The sequence below is a fragment of the Capricornis sumatraensis genome, chromosome 15 (assembly GCF_032405125.1).
Source record: "Capricornis sumatraensis isolate serow.1 chromosome 15, serow.2, whole genome shotgun sequence".
In the NCBI taxonomy this organism is placed as follows: Eukaryota; Metazoa; Chordata; class Mammalia; order Artiodactyla; family Bovidae; genus Capricornis; species Capricornis sumatraensis.
The window spans coordinates 31,556,293-31,576,796 of NC_091083.1; the positions used below are offsets into that span (position 1 = coordinate 31,556,293).

Below are 20,504 nucleotides of genomic sequence, written 5' to 3' on the forward strand. Positions count from 1 at the left end.
GGGTTGCTGCAGTCCCTCAAAGCTGGGTTTAGTTAAGCAGGAAAAGTACAGACAGCAGGATGGGAACTCCTTTGAACACAGCCATTGACTATGTCACAACAGGTGTACCTGGCTTTGAAGTTCTCTGTGGAGGGTTTGACTGCAAGGGCACAGTGCAGCCCAGAGGCTGAGCTCTGCGATCCTGAGTCAGGCTGCCAGTGTCAGCCACTCAGTAGATATGCAACCCTGGTGAATCTCATAACCACCCTGTGTCTCAGCTGCCTCACAGAGAAAGCTAGGATAAAGAAGAGTATTCACTTCAGAGATGGTGCAAAGTTTCAGCCACATAACTTACAGAGGGCACTCAGCGCCAAGCCAGCCACGCTGCCACGGGAGCAGCTGTCAGCAACCCCTCTCCCCGGCCGCTGATGAGCTGGCCTAAGGCTGCACTCGTGAGATAGAAGGAGGTTTGTTGGCAGGTGCAGAGCGGGTCTTTACTTTAAATACATTGCCCCAGGTACGGTTCTCAACCCCAGGACGGAGTGTCCTCGGAATTTTCTATGGGCATTTTGGGTTATCCAGTGAAAGGAAACACTACAAGAATATGGGAAATTGGATGCAAGAGACTGTCCCATTCAATTAAGAACTGTCCCATGAAGGGACGTGGCCCTAAAGAAGATGTACAAATGGCCATGAAACGATGCTCAACATCGCTCATCATCAGGGAAATGCAAATCAAAGCCACAGGAGAGATCATCTAACACCACCAGGATGCTGGGGTTTTTTGAAAACCCAGAAAGTAGTGAGTGTTGGTGAGGATGTGCAAATTTGGAATCTTTATGTGCTGTTGGTGGGAATATAAAATGGTACAGTCTTTATGGAAAGCAGTCAGGCAGGTCCTAAAAAACTGAAAAACAGAATTACCACATGATTGAGCAATTCCACTTCTGGGTATTCACCCCAAACAACTGAAAGCAGGGATATGAATAGATACTTATAAACCTATGTTCTTCCAGTAGTCACATACAGATATGAGAGCCAAACCTTAAAGAAGGCTGAAGCATTGATGCTTTCGACTTGCGGAGTTGGAGAAGACTCCTGAGTCCCTTGGACAGCAAGGAGATCACACCAGCCAATCAATCCTACAGGGAATCAACCCTGAATATTCACTGGAAGGACTGCTGCTGAAGCTGAAGCTCTAATACTTTGGCCACCTGATAGGAAGACATACTGGAAAAGATCCTGATGCTGGGAAAGACTAAGGGAGGGCAAGAGGAGAAGGCGGTGACAGATGATGAGATGGTTGGATGGTATCGTTGACTCAATGGATGTGACTTTGGGCAAACTCCAGGAGATAGTGAAGGACAGGGAAGCCTGGCATGCTGCAGTCTGTGGGGTTGCAGAGTCGGAGCCGACTGAGTGACTGAACAACAACAATGTTCATAGCACCATTACTCCTAGCAACCGGAAAGTGAAAGTCATGCAAGTATCCACTGAAGGACGGATGAACAAACAAAAGGTGGAAAATGCATATGATGGAATATCAGCTGTCAAAAGGAAGGAAATTCTGACACATGATACAATATGGATGAAGCTTGAAGACATTGCGCTAAGTAAAATAAACCCAGCACAGAAGGTCAGATATTGCAGGAGTCCCCTTATATGAGGGACCCAGACTAGTCAAATACAGAGAAATAGAAAGTAGAATGGAAGTTGCCTGGGTCTGGGGGTGTGGGGAATAGGGAATTATTGTTTAAGGGATACAGAGTTTCAGTTTAGTAAGATGAGGAGTTCTGTGGATAGATGGTAATGGTGGTTGCACAACAGGCAAATATGTGATACCTGTTAAGTATTAACATACACTTATCAGTGGTTACCATGGTAAATTCTATCACAGTTAAAAAATGTCCCACTGCCATAGAGAACAGTGGTTGATAAGAGGGTCGGGGTGGGCTGGGGAGGGATGGATTGGGAGCTTGGGATTAGCAGATGCAAACTACTATATGTAGAATGGATGAAGAAGGCCCCCTACTGAACAGTGCAGGGAACGATATGCAATATCCCAGGATAAACCACAGTGGGAACGAATGCAAAAAAGAATGAATATGTGTATAAATGACTCACTTTGCTGTACAGCAAAAACACTGTAAATCAACTTCTTGTTCTTTTCCAGTCACTAAGTCGTGTCCGACTCTTTGCGACCCCATGAACTGCAGTACGCCAGGCTTCCCTGTCCTCCACTAAATCAGCTAGACTTCAATAAATAAATTTAAAAAGTTGTTCCACCCACAGTACCAATAGCATCCTTTTGAGAGATACTTCCAGAATATCCAAAAATGATCAAACATACATGCATTTGGTTAAAGAGGCTCATTTATACTCATGAGACCTAGTGCATTGGTCACACTAGTCTGGGTTTCCCCTTTTAGGTCACAGCTGCCAAATTAAGGAGACACCTAAAATCAAGTTAAGAAACACCTCCAAGGAGCCTAACACAGCTACAGGATTGGAAGGAGTCACGTTATAAACACTCAACAGCTTTAGCTCCTTGGAGTTTATAGCCATTTATTTATAGCCATTAATTTAGAAATTACTTCTACTAACCAATAGAAGTGGTAGTTGCAATGCAGGAGACCGGAGTTCAACCCCAGGGTCAGGAAGATCCCCTAGAGACGGGAATGGCAACCCACTCCAATATTCTCGCCTGGAGAATCCACTGGACAGAGGAGCCTGTGGGGGCTACAGTCCATAGAGTCGGACATGACTGAGTGACTAACACACTTTCTACTAATCAATAGCATCGCAATAGGGGCAGCAAGCTGGGATTCTCAGCTACAAAGGAGACTTTCAGATTTCAACAGAAAACTCCAAACAGGAAAAAGTAGTTCTTACCTTGTAGATACAGGACTTCGCATTCAGGAAGAAAAGCTCGATGGTGGCATTGTCCTTCAGGTATGAGATGCTCTCGATATAGAACCTGCAAGAGAATAGCTGCCAATGAACCACAGACACACCAACCGATGAGGCAGAAAATGAAGTTGTCTGAGTTACATGATCTGACTGGAGGATGAGGACTTCCAACACAACAGGAACAAAACAAAAAGTCATCAATTCCTTGGTGCTTTTCAAGTTTTATTATAGTGGATTAGGACCATCAAGACTGACAGCCCTTCCCATAGCTAGGAGCCAGGTTCGCCGTCAGCCTCCAGGAGTAAACTTGAACTTGACCATTTACTTCTATTTTCCTTACCTGTTCCCAATTTTTTTTTACAATGTCACTTGTTTCCATTACATTACTTTCTGTCCTAATCACTGTTAAGTTGGAGTTTTAAAAGATAATTTCTTTTGCTTAGTCGAATAAAAGGCCTTATTTTTCTTTGAAACGGTTATGACAGATCTTCTGAAGACAGCAAGGTGGGGTTTGACATCTCCACATCCAGAAGGCTGGGGCCGGTGTTCTTAACACTGTGATATTCATAAACATGAAGCCAAATGAAAATTGGATTCTTATGCAGATGAAGCTTATGGGGTTTTTTTCAAGACGACACATGCTGAAATTATTTAAGTTTGCATTCAATAAGTCTTTACAAGTTGATTCTGGAGTTTATTCAATTCCCTAATTAGATAAGGCACTTGTACTTGTCTCAGGATCAGCTGTACTGAGGGAGCCGGGATGACAGGGAGAAGGAAATGATTGGCACGCAGAGCCTTGGAGGGGAGGAGGCTCTGAGTGAGGGGTGACAACTCCTGGGGGGGCCTCATGGAACCTGGGTACCTGCCTTGTGGAAACTGGGGGCACCTGCCTTGTGGAAACTGGAGGCACTAAGAGGGAGTGGAAGGCGAAATGAGAAAAAAACAAGTGCTGTGGTCTTTCAGAACAGCATTAAGATGTGATGGAAGGAGTCACGGGGAGGGAGCCAAGAGCCCCGTAATCTGCGCCCAGGGCTGTGTGATTCAGGACAAGTCATGCTGGGCTTCTGCTTGCCAGACTATAAAGGACACCCGCACGCCATCAGCAGTTCCCCACCTAAAATATTTGCTGCTTTCAAATACTGGAACCTAATTCAGATTAAGAGCTTCCTGGTGTCTCAGTGGTAAAGAATCTGCCTGCATGCAGATCCCTGGGCTGGGAAAATCTACTGGAGAAGGAAATGGCAACCCACTCCAGTATTCTTGTCTGGAGAATTCTATGGACAGAGGAGGTGACGGGCTACAGTCCACGGGGTTGCAAAAGAGTCGGACATGACTTCAAGAGTAAACAACAATAAACACAGCAAAACCAACACACCAACATTGCATAAGGCAAACAACATGTTTGTGTAGGCTAGGGTAAGTCCACGGCATCCCACTTTGCAACCTCTGGTCTACAGCTAAGTAAACAACATCTTTGACCATTTCACAGATATGCACAGAGGCTGTTGTGATGAATACAACACAGATTCAGTTAAATTTGTGAGTAACTCCAGAATAACTTTAGATATTAGTAGATATTTTCAATCCACAGATATTAGTCCTACAATTACCATCATGAAAGGTCTACAAAATTTCTGGAAATTACAATACCATCTTCATTTGTGTGAAGCCTGGGAATGAACAGGCTGGCTGATTACCCCTTTCCCCTACTGAAAATACAAAGCACTTGCCTCCTGCTTTTGGACCAAGCGTTTTAGGTCATGAAGGTCTCCATAAAGCGTCTGCAGCTGTCTCAGAGAAACTGGGAAGCTGCGCCCCTTTCACTCTCCTAATAACAAAGACTTGAAATGCGGTAGCAAATTCTACTTCTCAAAGCAAAACACAGTTGTCTCTCTGTATTGGCAGGGGATTGGTTCCAGGACCCCCTCCCCAAGGGTATCCCTTGGATGCTCAAGTCTCTGATATAAAATGGCGCACTACAGTCGGTACATATCAGGGTTTTACATCTGATCCATGCATATGGAGAACCGACTGCAAGTTAAGTGTGATGTCATTTAAAAGTCTCCATCCCTTGTAAAAGGTTCTTGGCGATGGGTAGTCAGAATAGCAAAATCAGAAGGAAAGAAGGCAGACAGATGGAAGGGAAGGGAAAGGAAGGCAGGTGGGGGAGGGGAGGGTGACAAAGGCTCAGGACGGGCTTTGGGGCAGGGGGTTGGGGAGAGCAAAGCCAGATTAGCTGGGAGACTTGCTGTGCTGTGCTTACTCGCTCAGTGTGTCTGACTCTGCGACCACATGGACTGTAGCCCACCAGGCTCCTCTGTCCATGGGATTCTCTAGGAAGGAACACTGGAGTGGGTTGCCATGTCCTCCTCTAGGGGATGTCCCCAGCCCAGGAATCGACCTGGGGTCTCCTGCATTGCAGGTGGATTCTTTACCAGCTGAGCTACCAGGGAAGCCCAGAGACCTGCAAGGGCGGCCTATTACAAATCAATCAATTCTGCCTCTATACCTGTGTCCAAACTATTCCTCTCACCCCAGAACACTCCTGCTGCAGATCCCAGCTCACTCCTGCTCTCCCCCGCCTTGCTCAGTCATGACATGTTTTCATTGACTCTGTGGACGGTCCCCACAGAGGATCTCCTCTCCTGGGCTCCTGTGACACCCTCTGCTTATTGTGTGGCCCCTGGTCCTGTGATTCCCTGTTCCCTGAGATGCCTTCTCACTAGGCTGCTGACTCCTTAAGGGCTGGGACCCAATCTCATTCATTTTTGCATTCCCAGCACTAATCCAGGACCTGGCACCGACATGTACAATTTTTTAAAATTTTATTTCTTTATATTCTTATTATTTTCCATTATGGCTTATCACAGGATATTGAATATAGTTCCCTGTGCTATATAGTAGGACCTTGCTGTTTATCCATGCTAAATGTAACAATTTGTATCTGGGGTACCCTGGTAGCTCAGACAGTGAAGAATCTACCTATAATGCAGGAGACCCAGGTTTGATCCCTGGGTTGGGAAGATGCCCTGGAGAAGGGAATGGCTACCCACTCCAGCATTCCTTTTTTTAGATATATATATATGTATATATATATATATTTTTTAAATTTTTGGCTGTGCTGGGTCTTCGCTGCTGCATGAGTTTTTCTCTAGTTGCAAGAGCAGGGGCAACTCTCTAGTTGCAGCTCGCAAGCTTCTCATTGCACTGGCGTCTCTTGTTTGGAGCACGGGCTCTGGGGTGCGAGAGCTTCAGTAGGTGCTGCACCACATGGGCTCAGCAGTTGCGGCTCCTGAGCACTGCACAGGCTCAGCAGCTGTGGTGCACTGGCTTAGTTACTCTGCAGCATAAGGGATCTTCCCATATCCGGGGTCGAACCCGTGCCTCCTACACTGGCAGGCAGATTCTTTACCACTGAGCCACCAGGGAAACCCTACTCCAGCATTCTTGCCTGGAGAATTCCGTGGACAGAGGAGTCTGGCAGGGTACCAAACCCCAGGTCCCAGTCCATCCCTCTCCCTTCCTGCCTCCCCCCTTGGCAGCCACAAGTCTGTCCTCTATGTCTTGTGAGTCTGTTTCTATTCCACAGATGAGCTCCTTTTGTGTCACAGCTTAGATTTCACCTAAAAGTGATATCATATGGCACTTGTCTTCCTTTTTCTGAGTTACTTCACATAGTATGATAATCTCTAGTTTCATCCATATTGCTGCAAATGGCATTATTTTGTCCTTTTTATGGCTGAACAGTATTCCACTGTATATATAACATGTAAGTTTCTATGAGTGAAAAGGTCTGATTTTCAACTGTTCTCCTCTCCATACACCACTGTTGGGAGTTCTTATTGGACAGTGAAATGAGTGACAAAGACATGTGGGAGGGAGGAAAAAAAAAAATAAATGATTTCCCAGACCATTTATAATGATTAGGGGTCCTTACACTCCATACCCAGCCCCTGCCCCTCTACCCCTTCTCTCAGTGTGAACATGCAAAGCTGTTCACAGAGATATGCTGATGACTTTGAATCCTAGAGCCAGGAGAACAGCAGAGGCTTCTGGAATTTGCCAGTGAGTGACCTTAGTTCTGTAATAATTATGAACCTAAAGCTGTTGGGTCTGAAATAACTTGATTTTCAAAACAATGCCTTATGTCTCGATCCCATTCATTTTAATACTTGACAATTAAGGAGTGAAGACATTCTGTCCCACCCCCTCCCAATTTTTTCTTCAACAGCATATTAAGCAAAAACATTACAATTCCCTTTCCAGCTCTCTAATAATGAGAAACTGAAATGAGAGGGCAAATTTTATGCCTTTTGAGGTAGCATTTGTTCTCTGGCTTCACAAGAGACAGGAAGGTGGAGGAAATAACTATATTCTGAGGTGCAGGGGAAAAAAATCACTTCTCTTTGAGAGAAACTGGAAAGCAGTTTCCTGTTAACCTTTATCACCAAGAAACAGCCCGGGAAACCCGGTGAGTTCCAGGGCTGTCATATTATTGTTCTGTAATCCTGGATATTTAATTCATCCTGGACTTTCCATCTGTGCTAGGGAGCTGGTGCGTCAAAAATGCCCAGAGGAAAACAGACCTTGGACATCTCAATCCCACACCAAAGCCCAGCACACGCTCGGAGAGAACTTCTAGGGAAATGGGGAAGGTTGACAGTGTCTGTTCAAAGTGGAGATCCCAGTTGTGTTCTTTTGGGCTTTCCTGGTAGCTCAGATGGTAAAGAATCTGCCTGCAATGCAGGAGACCTGGGTTTGATCCCTGGGGTGGGAAGATCCCTGGAGAAGGGAATGGCTACCCATTCCAGTATTCTTGCCTGGGAAATCCCATGGACAGAGAAGATCTGGCAAGCTACAGTCCATGGGGTGGCAGAGTCCGGCACAGCTGAGCGACTAACACTTATCTGCTCTTTTGGTTTTTCCTGAGAACTTTGTAAAAGGTCCTCCTTTGAGGCACTAGATGGCGATGTTGCACTTCCTTACCTACCAGTGCGGACTGTCAGTGTTAGAGCGGGTTCACAAAAAACATTCCAGGTCTCCGGGTAAAACTAAGGAAACAGATGATGTCTCTCGTATTCAGAGGGTCTGTGTGGATGATTCCAAGTCTGATTCTGTATTAACCGAGGGGTCTGGATGCCTTGACATCTGGGGTCTTGCTTACCCTGTGGGCAATCCAATGCCTACAACCCCTTTCCTCGCCTGCCCCAGGGGAATTTCACACTCCAGGCTGCTATTCACCTTAATTATCTCAGAGCCAAGAACTGGATAAATTGGGAGAGTCCACATACCCCCAGAGGCTGCTGAAGTTATTCAAACTAGCCAGTCCTAAGCCTGCTTATGGCGCCTGATCTATTCCTGCAGAAACCACAGTAATGGCTCTAGCCCACAGGTATCTCACTCCCTCTGCTTCCTGGCTGAGCCTGGTGCTTCCCCATGTGCTTTACTCTGCTGGGAACCCTCTCCTCTTGGGAATCAACTAGCAGTCTCTCTTTTCAATGTTCGTCATTTCCTTATCTGTTGGCCCCAAGTACCTGAATAATAATAAGGCCTACACCCTAAAACAGGTTCTTCATGGGAACTTCCCTGGTGGTTTGGAGATTAAGAATCTGCCTTCCAATGCAGGGGATGCTGGTTTAACCCCTGGTTGGAAACCTAAGATCCCACATGCTTTGGGGCAACTAAGCCAGTGAACCACAACCAGAGAAACCCACATGCCATAACAAAGATCCCACGTGCTGCAACTAAGACCCAATGCAGGCAAATAAATAAATATTTTTTCAAAAAACCTAAAACAGGTTCTTCAGCACATTTAATAGGGCTGAATCTTTTTCTTTATTCTCCCATGCTGTGCAGCTTGTGACATCTTAGTTCCCTGCCCAGGCACTAAACCCAGGCCCTGGGCAGTGAAAGCACCAAGTCCTAACCACTGGACTGCCAGGGAATTCCCAGTAGGACTGAATCACAGGGCTTCTTTTTGAGTCAAAGGAAACAGTGCTCTGGGCCACAGGCAAACCTGGCTCAGTACCGTGACTGATGCCACACGCAACCTGACCCAGATGATGCTAGTCTGAGGATATTTTATCAGATGGTCTGAAGTAGGAATATGTATGTGCTACGCTAGTACATGTCTGAGTGTATTCAATACTCAAGGCTCTGGAGCCTTCGGGGAGTCTGGTCCCCTTAACCTGTAGAAGCCTCAGGTGGCGGCAGACTGAACACCACTCTGCAGGATGACATCAGCTAGGGGCTCCTACGGGCCCCCTCGCTCCTCCTCTTCCCTCTCACATCCCCACTTGGCACTTGGGAATCACTGACTATTTACGGCAAGTGTTAATTAAATGGCCCAATGATTTCATTTCGTAATGAACACAAATGTCACATTTGGAAAGCTGGCTTTTGGTAGCAAAAAGGAGCGATAGTAATGAGAAGGATAATTAATACTGCTGTGAGTTTCTGCAGCCAAGTATCTCTGATGTTGAGAATTTCAACAGCGCTGAGAATCCTAACTGGGACACCCAGTTGAGATCTAGCGAGTTCTGGTTAGCAGACACCTCCTTTTAGGTCCACACCATCGTCGTTGCTGCGAGTGACAGGAACCAGCAATTTCTGTCTTAATCAGCCCGGAAAGACACCAACAGGCAGGTCGTGAACTCGGCTATAATGTCCCCCCTCCCAGATGACAGCTTCCTGGCATCTCCTCTCTTTTCTTTTTCTTCTCTGTAGCTCACTTTAGTTTATTGTTTGTGAAACTCTAGGTTTGAAGAGACACATCTAATTTCTATTTATTTTCCTACAAACAGGGTCGATGACCAGAGCTCCAAGAACAGTTGGCTGGAGAATACACAATGAAAGGAACACCCAGACATGGAGGAATTATCCTGAGCACAAACTCAACTCCATTAAAAAAAAAAAAAGAAAAAAAGAAGGGGACTTCCCTGGCAGTCCAGTGGTAAAGATTCTGTGCTTCCAACGGAGGCACCATGGGTTCAATCCCTGATCAGAGATGAGATCCCACCTGTCTCGTAGTCAGAAAAAAAAAAAAAACGAAAAAGGACAGAGCGACTTCTTTGGGTGAGTAGGCATATTTTTCCTTCTATCTTTTCTTGAACTATTTCTTTTTTTCGTAATTGTGCTTGGTTGTTCTGGGTCTTTGTTGCTGTGTGTGGGCTTTCCCCAGTGGTGGCAAGTAGGGGCTACTCCCCAGCTGCAGTGCACGGCTTCTCACTGTGGTGGCTTCTCTTGTTGCAGAGCAGTCTCTAGGCACGTGGGCTTAGCTGCCCTGTGGCGTGTTGGGACTTCCCGGACCAGGGATCAAACGAACCAGTGTCCCCTGCACTGCAAGGCAAGTCTTGACTGCCAGACCACCAGGGAAACCCTCTTGACCTATTTATTAAGTTTGACTGGTGGTCTCTACCAGAGGGTCACTGCTCTCAATTTGGGGAGCTTGCCTCACGGCATTAAACAATGATCTTGTCATTGAATGTGATCTTTGTCAAACACTGATCCCTGGGAGGCTTGTAGAGGATGTGTGAGGTGTCAGGGGGTGGGGAGAGACGAGGCTGGAGAGGCATGCACAAGTCAGGTCACCCAGGACAAGTGAGGGCAGCCTTAGCACGATAATGCATTGGGGGTCAAACGACAATCCTAGAAACGTGCTCAGTGACAACATAGAGAAGAGGGTGGGAGGGGCCAAGACCTGAAGCAGAGATGAACAAGGAGATTTCAGGATCCGCTGAGAATTATGAAGGTCCTAATTACAGACAGGGGCATGTACAGGGAGGGTAAAAGTGAAAATGTTAGTCACTCAGTTGTGTCTGACTCTTTGTGACCCCATGGACTGTAGCCCACCAGGCTCCTCTGTCGATGCAATTCTCCAGGTAAGAATACTGGAGTAGGCTGTGATTCCATTCTCCAGGGTTATCTCCCTGACCCAGGGATTGAACCTAGGTCTCCTGCATTGCAGACAGATTCTTAATTATCTGAGCCACCAGGGAAGCCCATGATAGGTAAAGGACAGAGCTATTTGAGATATATTAGATAAGAGGAATTCACAGATAAGAGGACAGAGAAGGGAACAGGTGGGAGAGAGCAGATGACATCCAGGCTGACTTTCAAGTTACTGGCTTGGGCTAAATGGGTGGTGGTGCCCGCTGCAGAGATAAGGAGGCATCAAAGCAAGAAGACCAGGTTTGGGGCAGAAAGATGATGATGTTATTTGATTCAGACAGGAGGGCAGAGAAGTGCCTGTGCAATTTGGTGCCCAGAGATCTCCAGTTACCATGGGGCTGATGGGACCAGACAATGGACCCTACAGACTGAGGGATCAGTGGGACATGGGAAAGGGGGCAGCAAGTCTACCCTTCTGAACCTCTGCTGCGAACAGAAGGGGGCATAGGAGTGGGAGCTGCAGGAGGAGGCAAGTCAGGGAGGGCATTTTCTTTTGTGAGGGTGAGAGTGCTGTGGATGTGGAGGGGAGGGGTCCATGGAGAATAAGTGGCTTAAGATAGAGAAAAAGAGCGGAGACTGAGGGGAGTGAGCTCCCTGAGGTGGTGGGAGGCGCCGGAACTAGAAGGTTTGTGGACCTGCCAGCCTCAGATGATGGAATGAGGGGTGTGTGTGTGTATGAGGGAGAGGAAGAGGGAGAGAGGGATGGAGGTGGGAGAAAGGGACCTTGGAAGTTGGAGGGTTTAATTTGTTCACTGATCTATTCTTAAATCCTCAAACAGCATCTACATCATACAAGCCCCCAATGAATATTCATAAACCAATACCCAAACCCATCAATGATGGTGAGTACTTAGCATGGAGTTCACAAGTTAGAAAGCTGTTGACAACCCGTAGTTGAAATGATAGGCTTTTGGTCTTAATGTCCAGCAGTGATGCAGCTCAGAATGACAAAAAGGGACCAGCTGGACAGAGGCATTTTCTCTGTAGAATAGGAGAGACCACAGCACAGGGCAGAATGTCTCCATACTGGAGGTCCCTGTTGTCAGGAGATGGCAGGTCCCTCTCAAGAGGGACTAATGGCACACAGCTCTGCTTCCCTCTTTAAGACTCCCCTTCCATTTGCTAAGGTGGTTTCCAATGGGGCTGCCAAGCTTCGGGACTGCAGGTTGCGGTTGTCCCCGCAGAGGGCGCTCTGTCCATGGTGCTGACTTGGGCAGTCCCAGAGCAGCAAGGTCAGGTCTGAGAGGGCTGCCTCTTTCACCAGCCCTCTCACCCAGTGCTGGGTGAAGTTGTCCTTTGCAGATGGACGCCAGGGCTGCAGATGAGGCCAAGCATGGAGCCCAAGATGGGTCAAGGATAGTGATCTCGACTCAGGTCCTCTGGCCCTGCCTGCACAGGGAGCAACGGTGGGCTCCCTGATCAGCAATCTTGATGTCCCTTTTCATTTGTGAGAGGGAGACTGCGTGGTGCAGGGGGCAGGGCCCCAGGATGGGAGTCAGATCTGGCTGGACAGATACAGTAACTTACTAGCCATGCTGGGGAGAGAATTTACCTAAACATCTTGGTTCCCCATCTCCTTATCTTGATTAGGAAAAACAACAGCTGCTTCAAGGACTGTTGCAAACTAATTCACCCACAGTAATGGACAGTTGCCTTCTCTCTGACCTTTTTCCTTTTTAGGTAATTACTAAGACCCTGATCTTGCTGTGGCCATTCCTGGTCATTTGATTGATGAGAGTTGTAGGGATCAAGTCCCTTTGAGGCTAAATAACGGGTCAGTGATGGCAGGTTCTCAGCCCTCCTTCCTGTCATTCTGAGGCTGTGTGCAGCTGAATGCTGCTTCACACCCTCCAAGGACGTGAAAGACAGTGAAAGTTGCTCAGTCGTGTCCAACTCTTTGCAACCCCAGGGACTCTACAGTCCATGGAATTCTCCAGGCCAGAATACTGGAGTGGGTAGCCTTTCCCTTCTCCAGGGATGTTCCCAAGCCAGGTCTCCCGCATTATAGGTGGATTCTTTACCAGTTGAGCCACCAGGGAAGCCCAAGAATACCAGAGTGGGTATCCCTTTTCCAGCAGATCTTCCTGACCCAGGAATCAAACTGGGGTCTCCTGCATTGCAGGCAGATTCTTTACCAACTGAGCTATCAGAGGGAAAAGTTTATTTCCTGGCTTAGAGGATGAAACAGAATTCTGTGAGTTCCAACTCACATTATTTATTAATATATTTGGGTCCTATTTTTAACTGGCTGAAAGGAGGAGCTAATTCTGCCTTCACTAGATGTTTTGAATATGCACTGCAGTGAAAGAATATATAAATGCCAAGGAACAAGCTATGCTGGGTGGCAGCACAAACACAGATCCTTGGTGACACAGGGTTAAGATTTCTACTTGATGAGTTCCTAAATCTTGGCTTAGGATTGGCTTAGAGCCAATCTCTCCCATGGTCTCTTTTATCAGGTGGTTTTCTTCTGCCTTTATTCTCTGATATGACTGTACACATGTTATACAGATGTAACATAGATGTTTAAAGGAAAGGAGCGTGGCAGTGAGGGGGTGGAGAGTCAGGATGCATGGGGAATGCACGGACGATGGACACCTGGCTTCTTGCTTAGAAAGGTCAGTATGGACACAAAGAGAAAGAACCCAGTTGGACAGGATGTCTTTCGGAGACTCTGGTATACTCCAAGGTCTGGGTCTTTTATGAAGATAATTTGTCATACCACTCCTTTGGAAAAATATAGCCTGTAGCCATCCTCAGAAAGGCATGAAGTTATAAACTGGGAATTCTTCCCAGGCTGAAAATCAAGGTAAAAGCATAGAATTCATCTCCGAGGGAGAATCTGCCTCCTCTCTGGGAGAAGACAAATGATCATAGTTTTGATCTGTGCTCTTCAGCCAGCTGCAAAGTGGGGACTCAGGGAAGTAGGGGTTCCAGGAGACACCCTCCCTGGGAGGCTGATGTAATAATTCAAGTGACAGAAGATGAGGGCCTGAGTTCAGGTAATAGAGAGGAGAGGGAAAAGCAGAGAAAGATTTTGTAAGCAGCAGCAGAGAATTAATGCCTGTAACAATCTGAGGGAAAGGAAAGGAGGACAGACTTTAAGATTTAAGCCTACTGACATTGCTGCCTTTCAAGGTAGGGGAAAGGGGCCTTGAGTCTAAGAATGTGGGCAGTCTCTTGAAAGTGGCAAAAGTCAAGGGAACAGGGCCTACTCTGGTGGTCTGGTGGTTAAAAATCTGCCTTCCAGTGCAGGAGATGCAGGTTCGATCTCTGATTAGGGAATTAAGATCCCACGTAACTCGGGGCAACTAAGCCTATGCCACAACTAGAGAAGCTCTTGCTGCTGCTGCTGCTAAGTCACTTCAGTCGTGTCTGACTCTGTGTGACCCCACAGACGGCAGCCCACCAGGCTCCCTCGTCCCTGGGATTCTCAATGCAAGAACACTGGAGTGGGTTGCCATTTTCTTCTCCAATGCATGAAAGTGAAAAGTGAAAGTGAAGTTGCTCAGTCGTATCTGACTCTTAGTGACCCCATGGACTGCAGCCTACCAGGCTCCTCCATCCATGGGATTTTCCAGGCAAGAGTACTGGAGTGGGTGCCATTGCCTTCTCCAAGAGAAGCTCTTGGGCCACAACAAAGACCCAACATAGCCAAGATAAAATTTTTTTAAAAGTCAAGGGAATTGACTCTTTGAGAACCTTAAGCAGGCAACACAGGCCTGCTGAGACCTTTATTTTAGATCAATGTAGTTAAATAAATTAACTAAGGTTAATTTTGAATTTATAGTCATAAGATTAAAAAAATAAAAAGGGCTTCCCTGGTGACTCAGATGGTAAAGAATCTGCCTACATTGCAGGAGACCCAGGTTTGATTCCTGGGTTTGGAAGATCCCCTGGAGAAGGGAATGGCTAACCACTCCAGTATTCTTGCCTGGGAAATCCCATGGACAGAGGATTCCATGGGGTCACAAAGAGTTGGACATGACTAATAGACTGCCACTTTCACTTTCAAGACCAAAAAAAGAAAAAAAAAAGATTTAAGACTCAACTCTTGAATCTGGAAAGGGCAAAGAAAGGATCCTCCCCTAGAGAATCCAGAAGGAATATGATCCTGCTGCCCACAGCTTGATTTTAGCCTTATAAGATCCTTTTGGGACTTCTGATCTCTAGAACTTCTGATCTCCAGAACTGTAAGACAATAAATTGTGTTTTAGCTCAAAACAAAACAAAACAAAACAAAACAACCAACAACAATGATTTAAGCCTATAATAAATGGATAACAATGTCACATTTGATGTGATCACAGGAGGTCTGGGGAGGTGGGTGGGAAGATGATGAATTTGGCTTTGGACCTGTTGAGTTTGACCTCCACACGTGGCCAAGAAGTAACCAGAAATAGAAACCTGAGGCTCTTCAGAAAGACCTGCTGGTAGGATGAGCTACAGGAAGCTCTGCCTTGTGTTTCTGTGGGGTCTCCATCACTAAATGTGATTTTGGAGAGATTTTCCCAGTGAGCATTTGGGGAGATGCCTGCTTCAGCAAACCAAGAAAACACATGTCCTTGGGTCTTCAGTCAGCCTGTTGCCAGGCTGGTTGCACTGGTCTACCGCAGCAGTCCTCTGTGTATCTGGTTCCAGGGAGAGACATCGGCCTGGAAAGATTTGGACGTTTTGGCATGCAGATCCTCAATTGGAAACATTGCAACCAGGCAATCTCATGCTGTCCCAAGCTTTTCTTCAAAGCTTGGTTCCCCAAACCCACAAAAACTCATCTCATAGCAAACACTTGAAAAATAGCTAATATGCAACCAGCCCAGTGTTTCTCTTCTTGACTAATGTTGGCAGAAAGACACCAAGAAGAAGGGGGACCAGGTACATGTCAAGTGTATGGACGAGTTCCCCTCTGATTATGAGTTCATGACCTGCTTAAATGCAAGCAAGTCTCCCTTGATGCTGCCACCCCTCCTGGTGTTACTGTTCCTCTTTGCTTTATAGAATGACTTTTCCATTTATCTGAGAAAATGTAGCCCCCATTAAAGAGAATATGACACAGAAAGCAGGCTCATCAGGGATGGGAATTGTAAAGATCAGTTCTGATATGTTCCCAGCTGTTCAACAATTCAAAAAGGCATTAAAAACAAGTTTAAATTTACTCCATCAGCTGAAATACAGACACATGTTCCCACCTGGGAGAGGAACCTTTACCTCTGATTTTTGCCTTTCGTGGTATCAGGGTGGCTTTGATTAAAACTGCATTCCTAGTCGTGTTCTTTAGGAAGAACTCAATTCTAATGCAATGGTGTTCTGCTCTTGAATTTCTATTCACATATTTTAAAGGCACTGAGTCTATGCCTTGGGTGGGAGGGTTGGTGTGCATTTTAAGACTGAAGCATTTGAACCCAAACACCTCTGCAGCTATGCAGCAGAAACAGCCTGGTGCTCAACAGACAGGGTACTCAGCTGCTGGATCTGGGGGCTCAGATTCTGGATCTGTTTCACATGATTTGCATCAATACTTTGCCCTTGAACCCCTGACGTGATCCCCCCTCTGGCTTCACACAACCTTTTGCAAGCCCAAGTGGTAAGTCTGGTTGATTTCATTAGATTGTTGCAAACATTAAATGTGAGAAGCATATAGTTCTCTGCAGTCACAAAATAAAAATTCTTACACTAAATTAATGGACAGAAAATTCCTACTGTTTCTGAAATATTATTATACCTTAGTTTCCCATACTGGGAAATGCATTTATCTGTGGTTTGTTGCTAGGCTGCACCTATTCCTATCTGGGATAAAGCATACAAGTTTCAAGAAGCCAAGCGGCACTGGCGACAGAAAGAAAGAATACACAGACTTTTGTTATGTGGCTTCAAACACCAACAAAGGAATCCACAGGTTTGTGTTATTCTCAGAGACTCAGTTTCCTTTGAGATATATGCCCTCTTCCCCTTTCCCCCACCCAAAAAGCAAAACCAAAAAGGTGTTACCTTCATTCCACACAAGCATCCTAGTGCCAGAGCAAAAACATGTACGTCCAAGCCTTACACACTCACGCCCTGTGTTTACATGGAACTCTATACCATGAGCTCTACTCCTGGCAGAGAACCAAGATAAACCTGAGTTCCCTTTTCTTTGTTTGCTCTACCCTCCTGAGCTTTTCTGACAAAGGGGAAAAAAAAAGCAGAAGGGTGGACACCCAATGTTCATACCTGACACAAAAGTATAAAACCACTGGTCCCGACTTTTTGGGGAAGTCATGTTCCAAGACTCTTCGATCTAGCTGAAGCCAGTTCAAGTGTCCCCTGTGGAAAAGAGAGACCAGTGGATTAGACCTTTGGGGTTTTGCCAAAGTTTCTTGGGGTGAAGGTCTATGTCTGCATATACAGTACATGCTGGAGCACAGATAAACGCGGACCTCTGCTTCACTCTTAAGTTCTAGTAATTTGCAGACACCAAAGGAAACATCGGAGGAACACTGTGCATCAGGAGGAGAGACCATGTAACAGTCAAAGCTGGGGATTTGAGACCCGCAGTCCATTTCCTCCATGGCACTGAAATGAAAAGGCAATCATTCTTTTTTTTTGTCCTGAATTCCCTGACCACCACAGGGAAGAATGACAGTCTTTTCTGTCTGAAGGCCTCCAAACACACTTTAGAAACATGTTAGCAATCTTCACCATATCATGCTGGAAGCGGATGGGGTACAAAGTGAATCAGAGACAATTTCTTTAAAACTGAAGCATACGCCTAGCACAGGACCCAGCCTCTCCACTCCTAGGAATTTACCCAAGAGAAATAAAAGCAGACATCCATACAATGACTTTCACACACAGATGTTCATGTTATTTGTAATAGCTTGAAACTTGAAACAACCCCAATGTTGATCACAGGGGAATGGACCAATTACGATATAGCAAGGAATACTATCCTGTAACAAAGACAATGAGCTATTAATACAAAGAGCAACAAAGATGAATCTCAAAATAATTATCCTGAGTGGGAGAAGCCAGACAAACAGAGTACAGATTGTATGATACCATTTATAGAAAACTCTAGAAAGTTCAAACTAATCTGCGGCGACAGAAAGCAGATTGATGGTTGCCAGGGGTTTGTGATGGGGGGACAGTGTGTGTGTGTGTGTGTGTGTGGTGGGGGACAAGCAAACCTTTGGGTGTGATGGAGATGTTCATTATCTTGAAAGTGGTGATAGTTTCTTGAGTGCAGACATATCAACACTTAGGAAATTGTAAACTTTAATTGTGTAGTTTACTGCGTGTCAATTTTACCTCATTAAAGCTATTTTAAACAGTGAACCATGGAAGTACTTGATGATATGCAAATGGGGTCACTTCTGCATTATTTCTTCCTTCCCTTCCTCCCTCCATAAATATTAATTGATTATCTTCTCCAGATAAGGGTCTGGAGATGTAGCAGTAAGCAAAATTGACACAGTCCCTTTACCCCTGATGCTTATATTCTTGTGAGGAGACAGGAACTCAGCAATTATTTTCACGATTAATTCTGCAATTACTAATAGTATTAGGACCTGTAAGGGCCCGATCTAGTCTTGGGGTCCAAGAAATGCTGCTTGGTGTTTGATTGAGATTTGAAGAATGATGGGAGGAAAGCAAAGAGGAAGTGGAAATAACATTCCAAGCAGCAAGGCCAGCATGTGCAAAGGCCCTGAGGTGGGGAGAAAAACCTGGCACCATGGTATCAAGTGAACAGAAAGGGATGAGGCTGGAGAGTGGGGACCAGGGTCTTGGTGACAAGTTGAGGAGCTTGGTCTTTGAAGAGCAAGACAGAATCACAGAACAAGGATGAGCAAAGGGATCCACCTTGTCCCTTTCCTCTCCTCTCCTTCCCCAGTCTCAGCCCATCATTCAGAAGGGTTCAGAGTCCCACCATCTCTGTGACTCAGTAAGCCCAGCTGAACAGACACTATTGCACAACATTTCTTCAGGGGCCGATGCTGTGTAACACTGGTGTTTATAACGTATACACCCATGTGAAAGGCTGTGCTTACTGAACAAAAGCCGTTGCGTCACCGTATTAAAAGGTTTGCTCCTCCAAGCCTCCAAATAATGAAAGCTGGAGGCTTTCCATCTCCATTTTAAGATGTCTTTCAGACCGCACCTTCTGCACCCAAAAATAAACACACCCCTCTTTCAACTAAGCCCAAGCCCATGGCTCCAGAAATGAAGGTGAGGGCTGCCTCAAAAGAGTGTCTGTCGGAGGAACTCTGGCCTCTTTCTCCTCCAGGAATTTTCATCTTGACAAAACATTTTTTAAAAATTAACTTTATCTTTCATGTTTAAAGCAGTTTCTCAATTCTGAGTATAAGGGTTAAAAAAAAAATAGAAAAAAGTTCTCTGTGCAAAACAATTGGACCAACATCTTCCAGAAAGGCAGGATAAACTTTTGTTCGAAAGAACAAGGGGTCTGGAAACAGAAGGCCTCAAGGCCACCGCTGTCTCTGGTCAGACCTGAAATGCTGGCAATGCCCGATGGGGCTCATGTTGTTTTAAACCTCTGTGCCTTAACTCATGCTGTCCCCTCTGCCTAGAACGCCCTTCTTCCTCTCCAGTGCCCAGTGAAGTCTGGCCCATCCTTCAAGACACAGCTCTCCCGTGTCTCCTCTGTGAAGCCTTCCCCGGTACCCCTTCCTCACACCACACACCAGCCTGGGCTGCGGGTCCTCCTCTGGACGCTCACAGCACCCATCCTGGGCACAGCTCTGCGGCTGCCCTTCCCAAAGTCCATGGAACTTACTCTGTGTACACGCTTTTCCTCAACAGACTTTCTACATACAAAAAACACAGAGAGATCTACTCCCTCAGGTAACAGCATGTGCATTTTTGATTACCTGGAAGGTGAGACAAACAGCCCTCATTATCAAGGTGTAATAACCCACAGCCTCCCCCCACCCCCACTTCGGCCTCTGAAAATGTCCAACGTCTTCCAGGATCCTCTCTTTGTGCTCAGCCTCCTGCAAACATGTCATATGCACGCTCACCCCAGGACTTCGATCATTTGGTTTCTCCTCCTTGGAACATTCTCTCTATCCTCTTTATCTGAATGCTAGCCACTGTTCAAGGTTGAGTTCAAATCTTACTTTTAGTGAAGCTTTCTGATTGCCTAAGTCTGGGTTTTCTTTCCAATGTCTTCAGAGCTTCTGGTTTGCGTCATCTGCAAGGCATTTAGCATAGCCTAGTGCAATTAGCTATTTAAAAAATAGGACCTGTTTCTACAGCTCACTTATGATTTCAACATTAAAACAGAATCATCTCTAGAACACAGCATAGCACTTGGCAAATATTATGGATGCCAAAGTACTTGCTTACTGGTTAGATGACTACCTCTGAAAGAAGCTGAGGTGTGCCCTGATCTCAACTCACAAAAGTGACTGAGTAACAACACTGAGAGGTCAATGCCACTGGAGGGAAAGTTCAATGTTCCTCATGGTTTCCTGGAAATGAGAGGCACCCACCCCATGCAGGGTCATGAGAAGAAGCTCCCGTGTTGTTCAGAAAGGAATATGGGGAGGACACAGGAAGAGACTTCACTGGGGTTTTTCATGGAAAAGGCATGGGGGACAGCTTAGGACTGGCTAGCCTGAACAGTGCTGGTGGACCCTGAGTCTTCAGAGCTATCCCTGGTT

General features: G+C 46.0%; 1 protein-coding gene across 3 annotated transcripts in view; it reads right to left on the minus strand.

Moving 5' to 3' along the window:
• The window catches only part of FRMD4A (FERM domain containing 4A), a 367,797-nt gene that overhangs the window by 137,382 nt on the left and 209,911 nt on the right, over positions 1–20,504 (minus strand). For all 3 annotated transcript variants that reach the window (XM_068987913.1, XM_068987915.1, XM_068987914.1), the window contains exons 4-5: positions 17,053–17,145; positions 2,872–2,956 (exon numbers count right to left, since the gene is read on the minus strand). In XM_068987913.1, coding sequence (XP_068844014.1) covers positions 2,872–2,956; positions 17,053–17,145 — 178 coding nt within the window. The remainder of the gene's footprint in view (positions 1–2,871; positions 2,957–17,052; positions 17,146–20,504) is intronic.